The sequence below is a fragment of the Cydia splendana genome, chromosome 7 (genome assembly GCF_910591565.1).
Source record: "Cydia splendana chromosome 7, ilCydSple1.2, whole genome shotgun sequence".
NCBI classification, from domain to species: domain Eukaryota; kingdom Metazoa; phylum Arthropoda; class Insecta; order Lepidoptera; family Tortricidae; genus Cydia; species Cydia splendana.
This window is the reverse complement of record NC_085966.1, coordinates 7,747,707-7,765,186: the sequence shown is the minus strand read 5'-3', so window position 1 is coordinate 7,765,186 and position 17,480 is coordinate 7,747,707. Positions and strand designations below refer to the sequence as shown.

General features: G+C 36.9%; 2 protein-coding genes across 2 annotated transcripts in view; both read left to right on the top strand.

Annotated features, from left to right (window-relative positions):
- Positions 1-17,480, top strand: part of LOC134792074 (serine protease nudel) — a 388,506-nt gene that overhangs the window by 229,867 nt on the left and 141,159 nt on the right. The gene's annotated exons all lie outside the window — the stretch shown is intronic.
- LOC134792083 (acetylcholinesterase-like) overlaps positions 1-17,480 on the top strand; it is a 36,204-nt gene that overhangs the window by 12,199 nt on the left and 6,525 nt on the right. Inside the window, exons 2-3 of the mRNA XM_063763222.1 lie at positions 1,633-1,775; positions 3,396-3,548. Coding sequence (XP_063619292.1) covers positions 1,633-1,775; positions 3,396-3,548 — 296 coding nt within the window. The remainder of the gene's footprint in view (positions 1-1,632; positions 1,776-3,395; positions 3,549-17,480) is intronic.

The window sequence follows — 17,480 nt, the reverse complement described above, 5'->3', positions numbered from 1 at the left end:
CTCATGTATTTCGTCAGCTAACTGCGCGTGTGTTTTTGCCCTCACGACAACAGTTGTGTCGTCTGCAAATAACACAGATAGCCCATTTGTGATGGCAGAGGGTAGATCGTTCACAAATAATAAAAACAGCGTATTACCGGCTGCTGACCCTTGAGGGATGCCCAAATTGACATAACCAGTGTCTGAAACATGTTTTTTGCCATTGAGTGACATTTTCACCACTTGCTGACTGTCAGACAAGAATGATGCAAACAATGTGTGTGCAGGACCATTTATGCCATACAGACTTAATTTATTTAATAGCAAATTATGGCTAATTATGTCAAAAGCCTTAGACAAATCGCACAGTATGGCTGCCATCTTGTACCTATCGCCAAGACCAGTCAAAATGCAGTCGACGATTTTGTGTGCTGCCGTAGTAGTGGAGCGTTTTTGTCTGTAGGCGTACTGATTGTCGGTGAGTAAAGCATTCTGTTCTAAATAAGTCATTAGAGAAGATGATAAGATGGACTCCACAAGTTTTGAGATGGTAGGTACGATAGTTATGGGCCTGTAATTGTTTACATCACTTTCCTTTATACACCGGACATACACGTGTATTTTTTAGTACATTCGGATATATTCCAGTTTGAAACATGTCATTAACTAAAACTACTAATATGTCCGCTATAATAGGCCATATACTTATTATGATATTTAAATACATGTCATATACATCTACAGTGGTACTGTATAAATTAAACTAAGAACTAAACCAAACTAAAATTACCTAAAAAGTAAAAACCTTCAAATAGAAAATTGGCCCCAGGTCTGTGCCATCCGGTAGAGTACCCAGAAAGCTTATATTATATTCTGTTATTGTTACACATTATCAGTACCTAACTAGGTACCTAAAACTGGTATCTAACAAGAGACTAATATCTAATAACATACTTAGATATTTATTAGTGCATACAAACTTAATATACATAACTAGGAAAAAAAAAACATAATGAAATAACTAACCTACAAAACTTAAAAACTAAATCTAAAAATAAATAAAACTAAACTTAAAATAAATAATTACAAAATATCCCCCTGCGGAATGGTGCCGTAGATACTGGCAGCATTTCCTCGCTGTACTTATATCATAAGTCATAACATAATTATGTTACAATAGTGTAATAAATAAATCTACTTCTGTGCTCAGACATACGTATAGCAATTACTTTTTCTCATTAACCTCTTGCGCTTGCTCTCGAACTTTACTTACTGCCGCACTAAGCATACATGGAAAACATCGTCAACATTGCCTACCATGCTCAACATTGCCTGACTTAGAAAATGGTGATTCTTTACAAAACAGTTGTCTTCTTCTAATTTCTATTAATGATTGTTATACTCCCATTATTAGTAATTATATACTATAGCAACAACTTTTTTTGTAAAATAATCAGGGTATTTTATGCCTGACGGTAACCCGTTCGTATAATTAAATATGTGTACAAAACGCGGGAGGTTAAAGTGTTATTTATAACTATGGAATTTGGTAGTCATATTTTTATAACTTATCAAACTGATCCACCAAAGTGTCTTCAATAAAATACACTGCAATATATTGATCTTGCACTAATAAAAGTATTTCTTTTACAGGAACATATTTTTTGTTATACGATTTTCTCGATTATTTCGAAAAGGATGGACCGAGTTTTCTACAGAGAGAAAAATTCTTAGAGATTATCAACACGATTTTCAAGGACTTCTCTAATATCAAAAAAGAAGCAATAATTTTTCAAGTAAGTATTTAAATGTATTTCACTCTGACCATACTCTGAGGGGTGTATAATAATATTTAGGTCATACTGAACAACTTTTACTACGAGGCCAACCCCGATATCGCGAAATACATCACCTGTTATATAAAAAAACATTGACTCTGATTGACAGAAATATATGAAACGGCAGATTTTTTTTTACGATGATTCCATAGTATGACTTGGGTACATATGCACCCCTCAGAGTTTGGTCAGAGATAACCATTTCACCCTGTATACCTACGCTATATTTTTTTACTGAATTTATTGTCATGACAATGTGTAATCAGATCTCGTGGTTAACGAATGTGAACACAAGTGATCGCATGCATGTAAACGCAGGCAGAGGAAGAACTAAAAAGGAAATGTCATTTGCAATTACCGTCAATATCGTAAAACGTCCGTTTCTCACACGTTCCTATTGAAAGTGTTTTGAATGACGCGCCTAGTATTGTTTATACTTCTCTCTCTCTAGTCGTTTTCTTCATTGCTGAAGGTCGTGTCCGTCTTGAAATTTTCTGATGAGCTCTATCACCAATCGCTTCCATCCCACCCTACTCTCGGCCTTCTTCATGGCGGTTGCTATTGTGAGGCCTGTACGGGTAGAGACCTGATCCGACCACCGAGCAGGAGATCTGCCACGTCGCCGCTTGCCATCTACTTTCCCAACAACTACAAGTTTCTCCAAGTTGTCAGGTTCTCGGCGGGGTATGTGTCCAAAATAGCTAAGAATCCTTTTAAAACAGGTGGTGGATAGCCTTGTCTGGATCCCAAGCTGCTGGAGGATAGAGACGTTTGTCCTCTTGGCTGTCCATGGGATACGTAGCATCCGTCTCCAGCACCACATTTCAAAGGCCTCTATTTTCTTGCTTATACTTAGTAATACATAAAACTACTTATTCTTTTTCCATCCGTACTAGTATTTGACACGGGTACCTACTTACATACTTAATTGCAGTGGTGTCACTAATTTTCGCACATTAGCGTTTCTTATCGGCGCACAGATTAAGTCTGTGTAGTAGCAGGCGTGGCTCACTCCGCGATTTCGTCGCTTTGCTACAGGTAGCTAAAAGTACATCCGTTCCACACCAATTTCGGGGAAAGCCATAAGCCGCGCGTGGCGCTGTCGCCACCTAGCGGCCATATCTGTGCTGATCGTAACAGACGCGTTTTGTTAGAGAGTGAGTCTTCTGTACCTAGTACTGTTATTTATTCTGTGGTAGTAGGTAGGTACTGGTAGGTACCTATGCTACGCGAATTCAGCTAAAGCAATGCGTTTAAAGATGATATTCGGATATCCACTGCAGCTAAAGCAATGCGTTTAAAGGTGATATTCGGATAGCCACACACACACACACACACCCAGCAGTTACTGTTACCACGTTGCTGCTACAGCGATGATGCGAACGATATCACTGTTAATTTCCTTGATTAATTATTAATTACATATTGATCTCGTTGCAGCATTGCTGTCACGATTAGAATGGTCAATCCATCACTTAATTCATAAAGAATAGTGTGCTCAAGCTGTATAATACCGCCAGTGTACGGAATATAATATTTTAAGTACCTACTTACTACATTATAATTTTTATTTTCCAGTATACGGATTGGGAAGAAATAACCGACGGTTATTTGAACCAGAAGATGATAGCAGACATAGTGAGCGATTACTTCTTTGTGTGCCCCACTAATTACTTCGCGGAGGTTCTGGCTGAAACTGGCGTTGACGTCTACTACTACTACTTTACACACGTAAGTTTTTCTATTAAGTATATATCTTTACGAACTCGATTCGATATCGTACAAAAATATAAAAAGTAAGAAAAATTGTTTCTAATACATTGATTCAAATTTCAACTGGCCATAAACGGTGTATATCTGAGAAAAAACTGTACTGGGCAGAAGTACAGTTTTTTCTGTCTAAGTGGTCTAGAAGACATTGTTATTTACTAATATGAGCAAAGGAATTAATAGGACGCACAACAGACGTATCAGTTTTTAATGCTTCAATAATAGTCCAAATATAATCTCTACAGCTTAAAACATTTAAACAACCTTGAAATATTGCACAGACCTGTATTCACGTCACGCCGTTATATTTGTGTGAATCCCAAACCGCGTACCACCAAAATAAGTGAACGTCGATCCTGGCTTTCAAAGGTTCCGTGATGAAGACGCTCTCCAAACAGCCGGGACGGCTAACACGTTAATTTGGCTAACGAACCAAACACGAGGGCTCTTACAGAAGCGCTGCCAGCTACATTCGCTTTTTGACTTAACGCTGAAACACTAAGCTCAAAGCGAAATCCATGCGGCCGTGTTTTGAAGCTAGAGTAAATGTTGGGTTTCATATGAACACGTAACATTTGCAGCGGAATTTTTAAGGGAGAAATGTTTGGTACTTTTAGATTTCACTATGTGTGCCAGGTGACTTTATTAACAGTGCTTGAGCCACCCTTCTGTGCTTTTACATTTTAGGGAATATGCAATTTTAATTAGGTAGTGTATCAATAATATTAGGTACCTACGAGTATTTTAACCGTATAATAAATGTTACTAAACTTAAAAAAATAAATGATATATGTATTATTTAATACGATAACAGTTCCATTCAACCTAAGTTAAAATTAAATGCAAAAGTTCAATCATAACAAACACAAACTTCAAGACAATAAATTGTTTACGCCCAAACTTGAAACAAACTTGGGGATTCCACTTTCAGCTGACCTTTGATAATGGATTTCCGATAATTCAACATCAACGCCTACTGTTGACCTCCAAAGATTATGGTAATTAATTCAGAATTATTGCCTGATTTGTTTTCGTCATTTAAATAAGGAAGGTAGATTAGGTTAGTCTATAGGTACTCACTAATCACCAGCGAGGGTACTCACTAGCGAGCTGTAACTGTAACCGTTGCACGTTACAGTTACCAAAAGAACTTCGTTACTGTATCTGTTACAGCTCACTTGATGAGTACGCTCGGTGAGGGCGCTAGATAGATGTCACGAGTGAAGATCGTTTCACGCGTACACACTAGAACCCCGTATCGTATCGTATAATATGTATGTTCGGTTATAGTTACAGCTCGCTAGTGAGTACCCGTTTTATGCCTACAAATCATGGTGGCTAGCAAATATGAAATTAACTCAATTCAAAAGAAAACAGTATATTATGGGCATAGCAATTCACAATATTTTAGGATCTTCGGTGTTTCAAAGTTTAAATTACCTAAATTCAATGTACCTTTACCTTGCCAGTAAAAATGCTTACGTGGAGAAATCGGTACCAAAAATTTCAAAACTGCTTGCAAAACTTTGCAGATATTCGACACCATAATTATTATAATATAAGACTTAGGGCCAGTTGCACTAACCACAGTTAACAGACTGATCAAAGTTAATACGCAGCAGAGATCTATGAAACTTCCCATACAATACAATTACGAACGCTTTAACGGTGGCAGACGGTTTGGTCCAACTGGCCCTTAGTCCAGAAGATTCTACGGTTAGTACCCAACAACGGTTCCGAATTTGTAGCACTTTCTTCAGGTCTTCAATTCTTTGAAGACGTAACGATACTTAACGCAGAAATAAATTTATATAAACGAAATTGGCATTATAAAGGTGTACCCGGCGACCCTTGTGCGGCTAAAATGAGATAAATGGTTACCGATAAATCATACGTTGCCCGTTGATGGCGCGATTTGTCAGAAAATAATGATGTTATGACCTATGAGGGTCAAAAACTTTCGGGAAAACTGGCGTCGTTTCTGTTAACATTAAAATAGTAATGATTTGGATATATTTATCTAAGACTTTCAGCATACAACTTTTAAGAACTGATTTGACTTGTGTTTAAGAATACCTACAGTACCTAAGAAGATTAGGCTTCTAACGTCGGTTTAGTTTATGATGTCCACAGAAAAGACGCATAAAAAGTCTCTGACTCATGACTGTCAAGGACGTCAAAGGCTCTATTTTATAGGTACAACTAATACCTAATACTACATAATTCGTACCTACTGAAAAAAATAGTCCTAATGATTATTGATTTTGTCCATTTTTTTACGGTTACTGGTGTTTTATAACGGTTTTTAATTTTTTTTTATTTGTTTTAATCGTGTACCTACACTATAGAAAGAATTAAATATGATTTGTCATATTTCATGTTTCTAGCTTGTAAAATAATAATATTATTTAGATATTCCTAGTACGTCAAATTTTTTCAACACCATTCCCCCTTAAAGGGTTAAATTTCCAAAGTTCCTATCTTCGTGGAGTACTACAACATTCATAGAATATTATGTTTTTAATTTCAAGGTCCTACGTTGTTTAGGCCGTGTGTCGTCTGTCACGCGACTGTTTTATGTATATAATTATTTAGATTTAGATAAAGAAGGTATATTCAAAGTGGAGTGCAATATTTATTGCAAATAATGTAATCAAATATGACGGATTTTGTTAGCATTTCACAAAAAAACCTAACGATTTTACGAAGGTTGTCTTCACTGAAATAATAATAATCAACATATCATTAAGTCAACATATATATCATATATCACAACAAATCAACGAAGGATCTATATCCCCACGCAAGCCTATCAAAAGACCGGGATTTATTAGGCCCGTGAAATCTAAAATCAACATATATTTTAACTAAATATTGATATAAATATATACGAAGTTTAAGTATTCAAACTGTTGACAAGATAATGGTTGTCCTTAAAAAGGACGAGATTACGAAATAATGAAGGTAAATTGGTTTGTTTGGATTATTTGTAATTTCTATTGAATTCCACATTAATAACTCATATCTACAATAAGCTTTGCTTTCACAAGTCAGACAAAGGCGTAAGATTACTCAAGCGGCTACGTAACAAACGACTGTGGTCGGTTTTAATAAATTATGGGTCAGACGTGGCCGGTGGCAAAGGTCACAGATTAACAGCGAGGTATTTCGGGTTCCGCCCGACGCTGTTTCCATTTCTGTTCTGGACGCGTCTGATTTGTGCCTCGGGTATATTTCGATCACATGCAACTAAGGCTGGTTTTCTGTTGGGACAGTGAGTTGTGGGGCGTTGGTCCTGAAATAAATATTTTAGGTCAAGTAAGCAAAGTTTAAAAATCTAGAAAATACTTGGTCGAAATGTGGATTTGGTCTAATATTCTATTCAATTCACACTTCACTCTTCTTCGCAGGAGGTAAACGTACTGGTGCTCGACGCGGTCCCAGTACATGTCATCTTGAAACTTAAGTCATTATCAATAGAGGTGACAGCAAGGTGTCATCTATTGGGCATTAGCATGTCGAGCACTAGTACGTTTATCTTATGAAAGACCTTGACCGGGGATTATAAGCAAGTGCTGAGTCAATTGGTCAATTAATTAATGTTTAAGAGAAAACTCATAAATGTACGCCAACATTGCTTAAAATAGGTAGGTTCCATTTAAGATTCAGACTGGCATTTGCCGCTTTAACTGCATTTATTCTGAACTAATGAATTACACGTACTCGCGAGGTCATTACATATACAAGATGTTGACCTTTAGTGGCCTGACTACGTCATGACAACGCATAATAGACTCGCCGCAGCCCAGGATCGTTAATGCAATCGCTTGCCGAGCACAATCAAGTTGAACATTACAGCGATCCAGTATAAGTCCTTCTATATTACGCGTAGTAATTAAGATGATGGAGGTTTAAGCTGCATGCTAGTTGCATGAGAACTCGACTCTGTAGGCAATGGTAATTTGCGGCCAGGCGTGCGCTTGCATTATTAAACGAACCTGGTGAACCAAACGGCTGCTTTTAATTTTATGCCCGACTTTTAAAACCTTACCTCAGGGGAATTGTACCAGCTCCAGCCCTAAATTTAGATATTTGCCAGCCGATATGAAGGGTCGAATTGAATTATTGATACCGTTCAGCGAGCCGCTGTTACGAGGAATAAAGTGGCTTTTAGGTATTCAGTTAGATTGATATGATAGGAACTGATTTAATTTTCCCATACTTTCTTACTTTTAACATTTTTGTAGTGGCCGAGTGGAAATGACGTCCGACTTTCAATCCGGAGGACACAGGTTCAAATCCTGACTCGTACCAATGAGTTTTTCGGAACTTATGTACGAAATATCATTTGATATTTACCACTAGCTTTTCGGCGAAGCAAACATCGAGAGGAAACCTGCGTACATCTGCGAAGAAATTCAAAGGTGTATGTGAAGTCCCCAATCCGCATTGGGTTAGAGCGTGGGGACTATAGCCCAAGCCCTCTCGCGCATGATAGGAGGCCTGTGCCCAGCAGTGGGACGTATATAGGCTGAAATTATTATTATTATCATTTTTGTTTGAGTCGTAAATCGAATTGTCGTAAGAGCTATGGGCATTATAATACAATACAATACAAATACTAACAGTTTTGGATGATTCACGGTTAGTTTCACTAGACATAATATCCACCGGGATATGAACCATGATTACCTTTTGTATTGTTTTCGAGCTCCCGATTTTTCACGGTTCATATCCCGGTAGATACAATTCTAGTGAATACAAATACTGTTTATTGCACACCTCAATAAAAGAAAACAATACAAAAGACCCTTCTTTTTCTTTTTTTTTCTTTTTTCTTCTTTTTTTTTGGGAGTTTTTGGCCCAGTGGTTGACTGGTAGAGAATGCCTTATGGCATTAAGTCCGCCATTTTTACTTATAATTTTATGTGCAATAAAGTTTAAAATAAATAAATAAATAAAAGAAAATAGAAACACAAGCAGAGGTAAACAACAGGCATTCTAAGATGACGCTATCTTGACGAAATTATAATATGACTTTGATAAAAAGGTTGATTACATATTTTGTAAAGTCTAAGCAAACCTTAGACAGATTTGAATGGAACAAAGTGAGGTAGTGTCATTGATTATGAGTATTATGACATTGCCACACTTTGTGTTGCAAATACTATGCACAGTTATCTTGGTTCTCTATACAATACGACTCTTACAAATGCTGAAGATAATAATCGTGCGCAGCAACTTTAACTTCTGGATGGATTTAAACTTTTTTGGTGTACAGAAAATATATTATTGTAATATATGTATTTAGGGGGGTAAAGTCATTTAATCATCAAAAATGAAAAATTATAAAAAAAACAGAGCGCTAGTGCAGAGTGGAGGTAGACGGGTTAGGTAGGGCTGCACCGTCATTGAGACCGAAGTAATGTTGGATGGCTTTGAATTTGTGCCGTGTTCCACGGATACACATACTGGTGGCTCGTATTATCGAAATAATAATTTTGGATCTTAGCCAGCCCATTACTACACTAAGCCCCGCTTGCACCATCCCACTAACCCGGGGTTAACCGGTTAAACCGTTAACCCAGTGTCAAATTGTACTGGTAACCAGGGTCACTCCAGGTTTAACCGGTTAACCCGAGTTAGTGGGATGGTGCAAGTGACCCTAAGGGATCTGTCCCAATGGTCAGCGATGGCTTCACCGAGATGTTTGATGAAGGTGGACATTTGCGGAGCGAAGACTCCATCTACGGATGTGACAAGGGGTGTGAAAGTTGCGTGACGCTTTTCACAGGCGTTCGAGTATTTTCTTTTTTTCTCTTCTTCGGCGGATTTTAGGACGGATGCTACGGGACGTGAGATATAAGAAGGAGCGTCGGTGTCTACGACACGGATATCAAATAACGCCTCCCTCTGTGCATCCCAGACGCCGCGGCAGCAGAGATCCCCGCGAAGTCCACCGTCGCCTTCGGTGATGATGGGTTCTTTGACAACGTTCCCCCAAGCGTGCTGACATAGCTCACAAAACAGATCTCTAATTTCGTTGTGGCGACGTGTTATTAAACCACCCGTTTTGCAGCAGAGGGCGTGGTCGACGTTGAAGTCATCATTGCCGCAGCCATCACATGATTTGGGCATGGAGACAGGTGTTCTGTGGTATCGCATTGCCAGTGCGTCTCTATATTCTAGTGGCGATAAGTCAAGATGGTCTTTCCTTGTTGGTATAACTGAGAGCCAAATGGAAGATTTTGTTTTAGTTTTCGTGAAAATGGAACGCTCGATTGCACGTTTTTTTGTAGGAGAAAGTTTTTCTAGAATAGATTCCATTAGGTCATCGTCTTGAGAATCCTTCTTTTTCATGCATGCTTTTCTAGCTTCTCTGAGGGTTGTGTGATGTTGAGTGAGGTCCAGAGATTTATTTTCAATTAAGGCGGATGATAGGGTTATGCAACCTTTTTAGGAGCTGTCATAATTTATGTTAGTTATTTTAGAAAGTGCAGGGATAGCTAGACCGCCTTTGTGAACTGGTAATGAGAATAAATCGGCTTCTAGCGGTGATACGTCGCCTCCTAGTAGGTTTGGTAGAAAGCTGGTGCGTAGTTTGTTTGTAAGAGCAAAGGATTGATTAACGTTTTCTAAAACTCTTAATAGGAATGACCATTTGAATTGGGCCGCTTTAGTAAGAACAGTATAGGCAGCTTGTGGTGAATCTTTGCATATATCTATCTGAGAGCTTTTCTATTGTAACGTTCCAATTTCCAATACTATCGTTAAAGAGTTGTATATGTATTTCGTCCGATTCTAACAATATCAATACATATTATAAAATAATAGTTCCCTGCCGCGTCTATCTATGTATATTCGCGATAAACTCAAAAACTACAGAACGGATTTTCATGAAGTTTTCATCTATCGATAGTGATTCTTGAGGAAGGTTTAAATTTGTAAAGGTTTTGTGTAAATTGGTTGAACTACACTTGCAAAGCCGGGGCGAGTCGCTAGTTGAAAATATTACATAACTGATGCGAAACTGATTCGGGACAACAGTATTTTAATCCATCGATTGTAGCTTTGACTGCTGTTTTAAATTTAACCAACCGTCACTAAAATACACTGGAGCGTGTCGAATACCCCAATAACCCGCAATGATTTAATTAAAACAATTTTGCGAACTCGCGGCTTAAATAATTATGTAGTTTGCTGCATTGTCCAAAACTCGCGGTGACAAATTTATAATTATACTGTGAAACTGTTAATACCGTAAATATCAACAATTTATATTTTGTCTGCTGTTTTTTTTTATAATAAGTAGGTACATGCCATAGTACCTATTGTACTTAATACTACTTATTATTAACGAGGTTTTAAAACAGGCATGAAAATGATGAAAGTAAAAATTAATAACAATAACTACCTATCTATCAATGTAAATTTGCGTGAATTCTCTTTTAAGGAGCTTATGCTAATTATGGTGAACTTATGTGTTAAGTGTGTCGTTTATATGCTAATTCGAGTTATTACGGCGGTACGAGTACAAAATACATTTCACGATAAGTATGGCAGCCTTAACCGCTGGAGTAGGTAAGTATGTACTTACCGACATACATAATTATGTTATTATACTTTCATAAAACGTATTAATTCTTTTACACGATGAATCAATCTTAGGCTTTTATGTAGGTACAATTTTTTTCAAGTGTCAAATAATTGATCATCTCAGGGCCACTTGTACCATCCAGGGGTTAGCCACTAACTCGATAATTGAAGATACTGGTGAGTCCGGGTTTAACCGGTTAACCCTGAGTTAGATGCTAACCCTGAATGGCGCATTATTTTATGTAAATGGGTTAAAATACGAAGTAAAAGTACCTACAAAACATCACGCTACAAAAGCTAACTTACCTACCTACCTATCTTGTTCTGAATAAATAAAGTGACCATTGTATAACAACAGGTATGTTTGTGAGTGCGATTACGCCTTTAGCATTAGGTGGATAAGAAAAGTTAAAAATTAAAAGGTCTAAATAAAACATGTAGTATAAATTCTACTAAAATATCCACTTGGTTCCGGGAACTATCTAATTAAATAGTTAATTGTAAACTTTTCTTGCCAATATTGGATTTCTAACAAGCACTATTGTGTGCTTATCTCTAATAGCTGCATCCAATTAGCCCCAGGTTAACAAAAACTTATCTACCTAACTTAAGGCTTAATTAACCTAGTAGGCCAAGAAAGGTACGCTCGGCTAGTATGGCGGAATGGAAATAATTAGTAATAGCTGAAATTTTCGGTGTATGGGACAGATAATAAATCTAGTGATTACGTCGACACATAATCCAAATAAATATATTACATTTAGGTATTTAAAAAAAAATGTAAAAATATAAAAAATCACAGAAAGTTTGTAAAAAATATTAATAACATTTTTTAAATTTATACTCATAGAGAAATATTTGCTTTATGACATTAAGCATGAATCACACAAAAAATAATTCTGTATCCTACATTTAAAGTAAGTAACCTACGGTTATTATTAAATTCAGTATATTTCCGTCCTCAAAAATGGTAATAGGCTATTTTTTCTCTCATTATTTCCAAATTACAATAAGTACAAGCGTTGCAATTTAATCGTACACTAAATAATACCGTATGGGAGGTTTTATGGGGTTGTGCATTAATTGCCTGGTTAAAAATGGTAATAGATCAATATCATATGGGATTTTTATTATGAGTTCTCTTTCGTCGAATACTGTTAAAATCGGCTTGAAATATGATTCGTAACACAAAAAACCATCAAAAACGTTATCGTTGCTTTAAAGTTGCCGCGCACGAGCCAGCGAGCTAACGCGATTGGTCGTTGCATGGAGCGGGGCGACGGAACGATGAAACTTCCATCGCCCGGAGCGCGAATATTTAAAAAAGTATTTAAGGTGTATTCGGGTATTACCGAATGTCGGATAATTCCGAAATTCAGATGAAAATCACCCTTAATTCCATCATAATAAAAGTCTCTTTCGGAATTATCCGACAGTTTTCGACATTCGGAATTACCCGAGTAAACCTTAGTATATTTACTATTTACTCGGTCAAAACATATGTACCAGTGAACGTAAAAAATATGGGAGACTAGATTCGAACTAATTATCAGCTTTAATCTGGGCAAGAGTGCTGTAAATAAGAAAGTAAATTTTACGTAATTGCAGGCTTTCCGTCTTTGCGTGCGCGTTAAATTTAATACAATAATAGGCCAATTATATAGGGCTATTATACTGACACACACCCAATTTGATAGCAGAAAAAGACGCGAAATTAAAATTTTCTTAGGGAAATCAAATCTTCGCGCCTATAAGTTTAAACTTTAGGTTTCAATAGCGGTCATTTAAGTACCACCCCTCACCACTAAAATGTAATTATCAAAAACGACAGTTGCTAATGTTCCCCAAAGTAAGCATTTCTAGTTAATGCTGCAATACAGTGGTACCGGGCACCTTGCGACGCAAGGCCGAGCAGGAATCGCAAACCTTAAAATATTTGCACTAATTAATTGAGTTAGGATTTTGTTAGTACTCTTTAATTGAATAGCAAAAAATATAAGTTATGCATTAGAAATACCGTTTTTATTCGATTTTTAATTAAGTAATTATTGTTAAACTTATTTTTACCGTGTGGTGTCGGTTAAAATTTCACTAGTAACATCATTTGGCGATTAGGGCAATAAAAGTCGACACCACAACCAACAAATTAACAAACAACAATAACCAACAAATTAACAAACAACAAAAATTTGCAGTAATATTCCAAAACTCGACTGAACGCAAGCGCACCGAACCGTGTCGCTCCCCTGACGCGACTCAGTGTCATAAAACGTAAGGCCGTGGTATTAACGACAGCGGATAGCTGAGCGGCGAGCGGTGACTGCAGGCGGCAATAAGGTGTTCAGTTAATGTTTTTATAATTTGAAATGACTTCGTTTCCATGTAGAAATAACCAAACAGACTTTAGAAGCATTTAATATTTTATTTGTGGCCGTATAAATTATGTTTTATTGGTAAATTAACTACAATTATTCATATTTGTGGATAAAACAATATACGTACTATAATTAATACTAAATTAACATTAAATAAATACATTATTTATGACATAAAAATACAATGCGCGTATTTAACTACTTAGCACTGTTTAATTACGATACTTGCAAGCAAGTAGTAAAGTATATGGCTCCATCCTATCCTGTACCACGATATACAAGCGATAACATTTTTGCGACAGTTTTGTATAGATAATGGGTTTGTCGCTAGAAAATTACGATATCGAGATAAAAGTCAGGTCTCTGAGCGCTATTGAAACCTCAGATGCTTTTTACTTATACATGTTTTAAATTTGCCGCGCTTTTTCTAGTCAAGCTGAATGTGTTTCACTATAGAATAGTAATCGAATTGGTTCAGATTTAACGTTTAATGCATATAAATAACATAATTAGTAAATAACATAATTTTGGACTAAGTACATTATACATACCTACATGACATCAGGCTATGGTTTGGCGCACCGTGACCCTGAACGGCGCGGTAATGTGTTACGGCTGTTAAGTGAAGTCCAGACGGGATGATCAAATCGACCGATTTGATCAGAAATGAAATTGGGGTCAATCTCCAAATTAAGCAACAATTAAACAACTGTACCGATATTTGGAACCTCAGAATAATATACCCGGCCGGATACAGGATAGTAACTTTGCTTGATTTCAGAGTAAACAAATTGGATTTAAGAAACAGTCACGGTCATATTGTACATTACTCGTTTATTATTTCAAAACAATTTAAACATCCACTCACTTGCACGCGTAGGTACCTACTCATTTCGAACATAGAAATGAGTCCGCGCCAATGTTCACCACGAAACAGGTTAAAACCTGCACAATGCGCACCTAAAAACCGAAATGTAGGTATTGTTAAATTTAGTTTGTAGTTAAATAGTTTTTTGGTGTAAGTGTATGAACCAAGGTCTGAAATAAATGATTTTTTATTTTTTTTATTGTTCCGCCGCCGAAGATTCGGCGGTCGGATACCGAATATTTGGCCGACGGTCGGGCCGAATATCCGGTATCCGACCAAACAACTATCCATTGCATTTCTAATTGAGAGTGGCAACACTATCGTAGGTCGTATTGCCCTTTTCTAGCATATACGTCCCTCGCTCCTACACTCCCACCACACAGGCAGGTTGCTTTGTCAGTTATACAAGGCAAATTTTCAAGTCATTGGCATGCTGTTTTTCCATCTGGAAGGTCGTGAAGCTAAACTGCTGGTGAGTTTTTGAATTTGTACCTCAGTTTAGCTGACTATATTGAAATAGTTATTTATTTTACAAGGGGGCAAAGTTGTTGTTTAACCGCTCGTGCTAATATTGATACTTGAGCAAGTAAAACATTCGAAACATGGAATCTTGAGCGTTGCGAGGGTTTCAAAGCACGAGGGTTAAACAAAATTTGCCCCAAGTGAAACACAAAATGTTTCACCACACCAACCCGAAGCAAATATTAAATGTAAAAATATCATACAAAATCAAATACAAATGAATTTTATTAAATATTTATGATTTAAAAGTCAATTCTACCAGCAAACATAAGAAAACAACTCAAAATTTGCATTTGATTCCTTTGCCTCACTTGTGAATAAAATGAAACTTTGCTCTCAGTTTTTGAAGTGCAAAGTAAGCCTTTCCGAGCTGGTGTGAAATAAATAATTAAATTTTTCACGCCACTGTTCGGAAATGTGGCAATAGATGGTCTAAAACCAAGCTGGAAAGTAGGCAATAGCTGTAGCACCTGAACCACCACTACTACAATGTTTCATTATTATCATCATATGTCATTGGTGACAGTTCGCTACAGCAATGAGTATAATTTAAAACATAAAAATCAATAAAAGGTCTTTTTTGGCGCAACTTTTTCCTTCAAAAATAAATTTAGGTTATTTATAGGACCAATTTCTCGTTTAAAAAAAAACGAAATGTCAAACTATTCATTCATTCAGTCAGTTCATTCGATTCACGCTTAAGGCGTTTTTTACTTTTGTAGCTGTTTGTGGTTTTTTTAGCAAAAACGCTTCTAAGTTTAGAGTCGGTTTGAAGCAAACAACATAAAAACGCCTCTTAAATGTGATAAAAAAGAAAAAAGGCGGGATCGGAAAATTCTCACTGAATTGGATAGTACTATAAAATATAAGAAACACGTATCTACGCTCGCTATAAAAATGAGTTCTTCTAGTGAAGAAAATGATATTCTTACGCTGACGCCTACCGAAATTCAAGAGACAGCACAGGCTGTGGCTAGTAATTTGCTACCAGAGAAATCGCGGGCTAGTACTTATAGTTATCCAAATGTTTCCTTATTTCCTCGCAGTAGTCGTGAAAAGCACTATGTAATGCCTCGGCCGGAAACGCTAAAGATGGAGTCGTATTATTCGAGGGCCTCCACCAACGTGTCGGCCCTCAAACTCACTCGTCCATCTTTTAGCGGTTTTCCGTCCTCTCCTACAATGTACTATAGTTGTCCGTTAAATTATCTAGCAAATAAAAACGATCCGGAATAGTGATGTGAAAGTGCAAGAGGATATTAGAAAGAGAGATGCCTAAGAGTAGCATACCATAATGAATACATGTGTCTTAGCTGTATATTGTATTGTTATAAATAATGTTAAAAATGCTTTATGTTGTTAATGTGTTCCAAATTGTGCTGCTTTGGCATTAGCTGTAAGGTGCAATTTGTTATTTGAATTAATAAATAAATACAATAAATGTTAATTTTACAAAATGTACCTATCAAATTGTATACTTTACTAAATATCTCTCTCCTCACAGGTGTTACAATAAAGGGTGTACGTACTACATTATTAATTAAACACTCATAATATAATTATATTACATACACATAATAAGTATATCATAGGATATGTATAATCACATTGGTTTGGCGTCTTCCCACCACCAGGCGATAACAAACATGTTTCAATATTATTCTTAGGTTCCGAATATCGGTACAGCTGTTTAATGACAGCATTTACACAAAAATAAAACGCTAATTAAATAACTTATCATATTCGGAACTACAGATGCAACGGATAGTTGTTTGGCCGCATACAGGATACGGGATGTACGGCCTGACCATAGGCCGAATATTCAGTATTCAGCCGCCGAATATTCGGCCGGCGGAAATATTCAGGTTTTTCAGGTGCGCATTGTGGAAGTTTTGGCCTGTTTCGTAATGAACTTTCGCGCGGTATATAGGTCTATCACTAGGTACGAAATTAGTGCGCGAGCTAGTGAATGGAACGTTTAAATTGTTTTAAAATAATAATCGAGTACGATTATATTCCGATATCAAGCATAGTTATTTAGTACCCTTATTTTAGTATCCGGTATCCGTCCGGATATTAAAATAAGGGCGAGATAGGATACCGGATAGTAACCGAATATCCGGTGCATCTCTATTCGGAACCTAAATTTTTAATCCTGCATGGTGCAAATATGTATAATATTGAGACAATGACTTGAAAATTTGTCTTGTATAACTGACAAAGCAATCTGCCTGTGTGGTAGGAGTGTGGGGTAGAGAGGGAGGTATTTGCTAGAAAAAGACAATACGACCTAGGGGCTGTCCATACATGACGTCATCTATTATTGACGATTTTTGTCGCCCCCCCCCCCCCCCCCCCATAAAATCATCAAAAAATCATGCTTCGAATGACACCGTTTCCACCTGCGTCATGCTACCATCATCCGATGTCCAGACCCCCCCCCCCCCAAATTTGAAATGACTTAAATTTATGAATAGCCCCCTACGACAGTGTTGCCACTCTCAATATTATTTATTCTTAGGTTCCGAATAT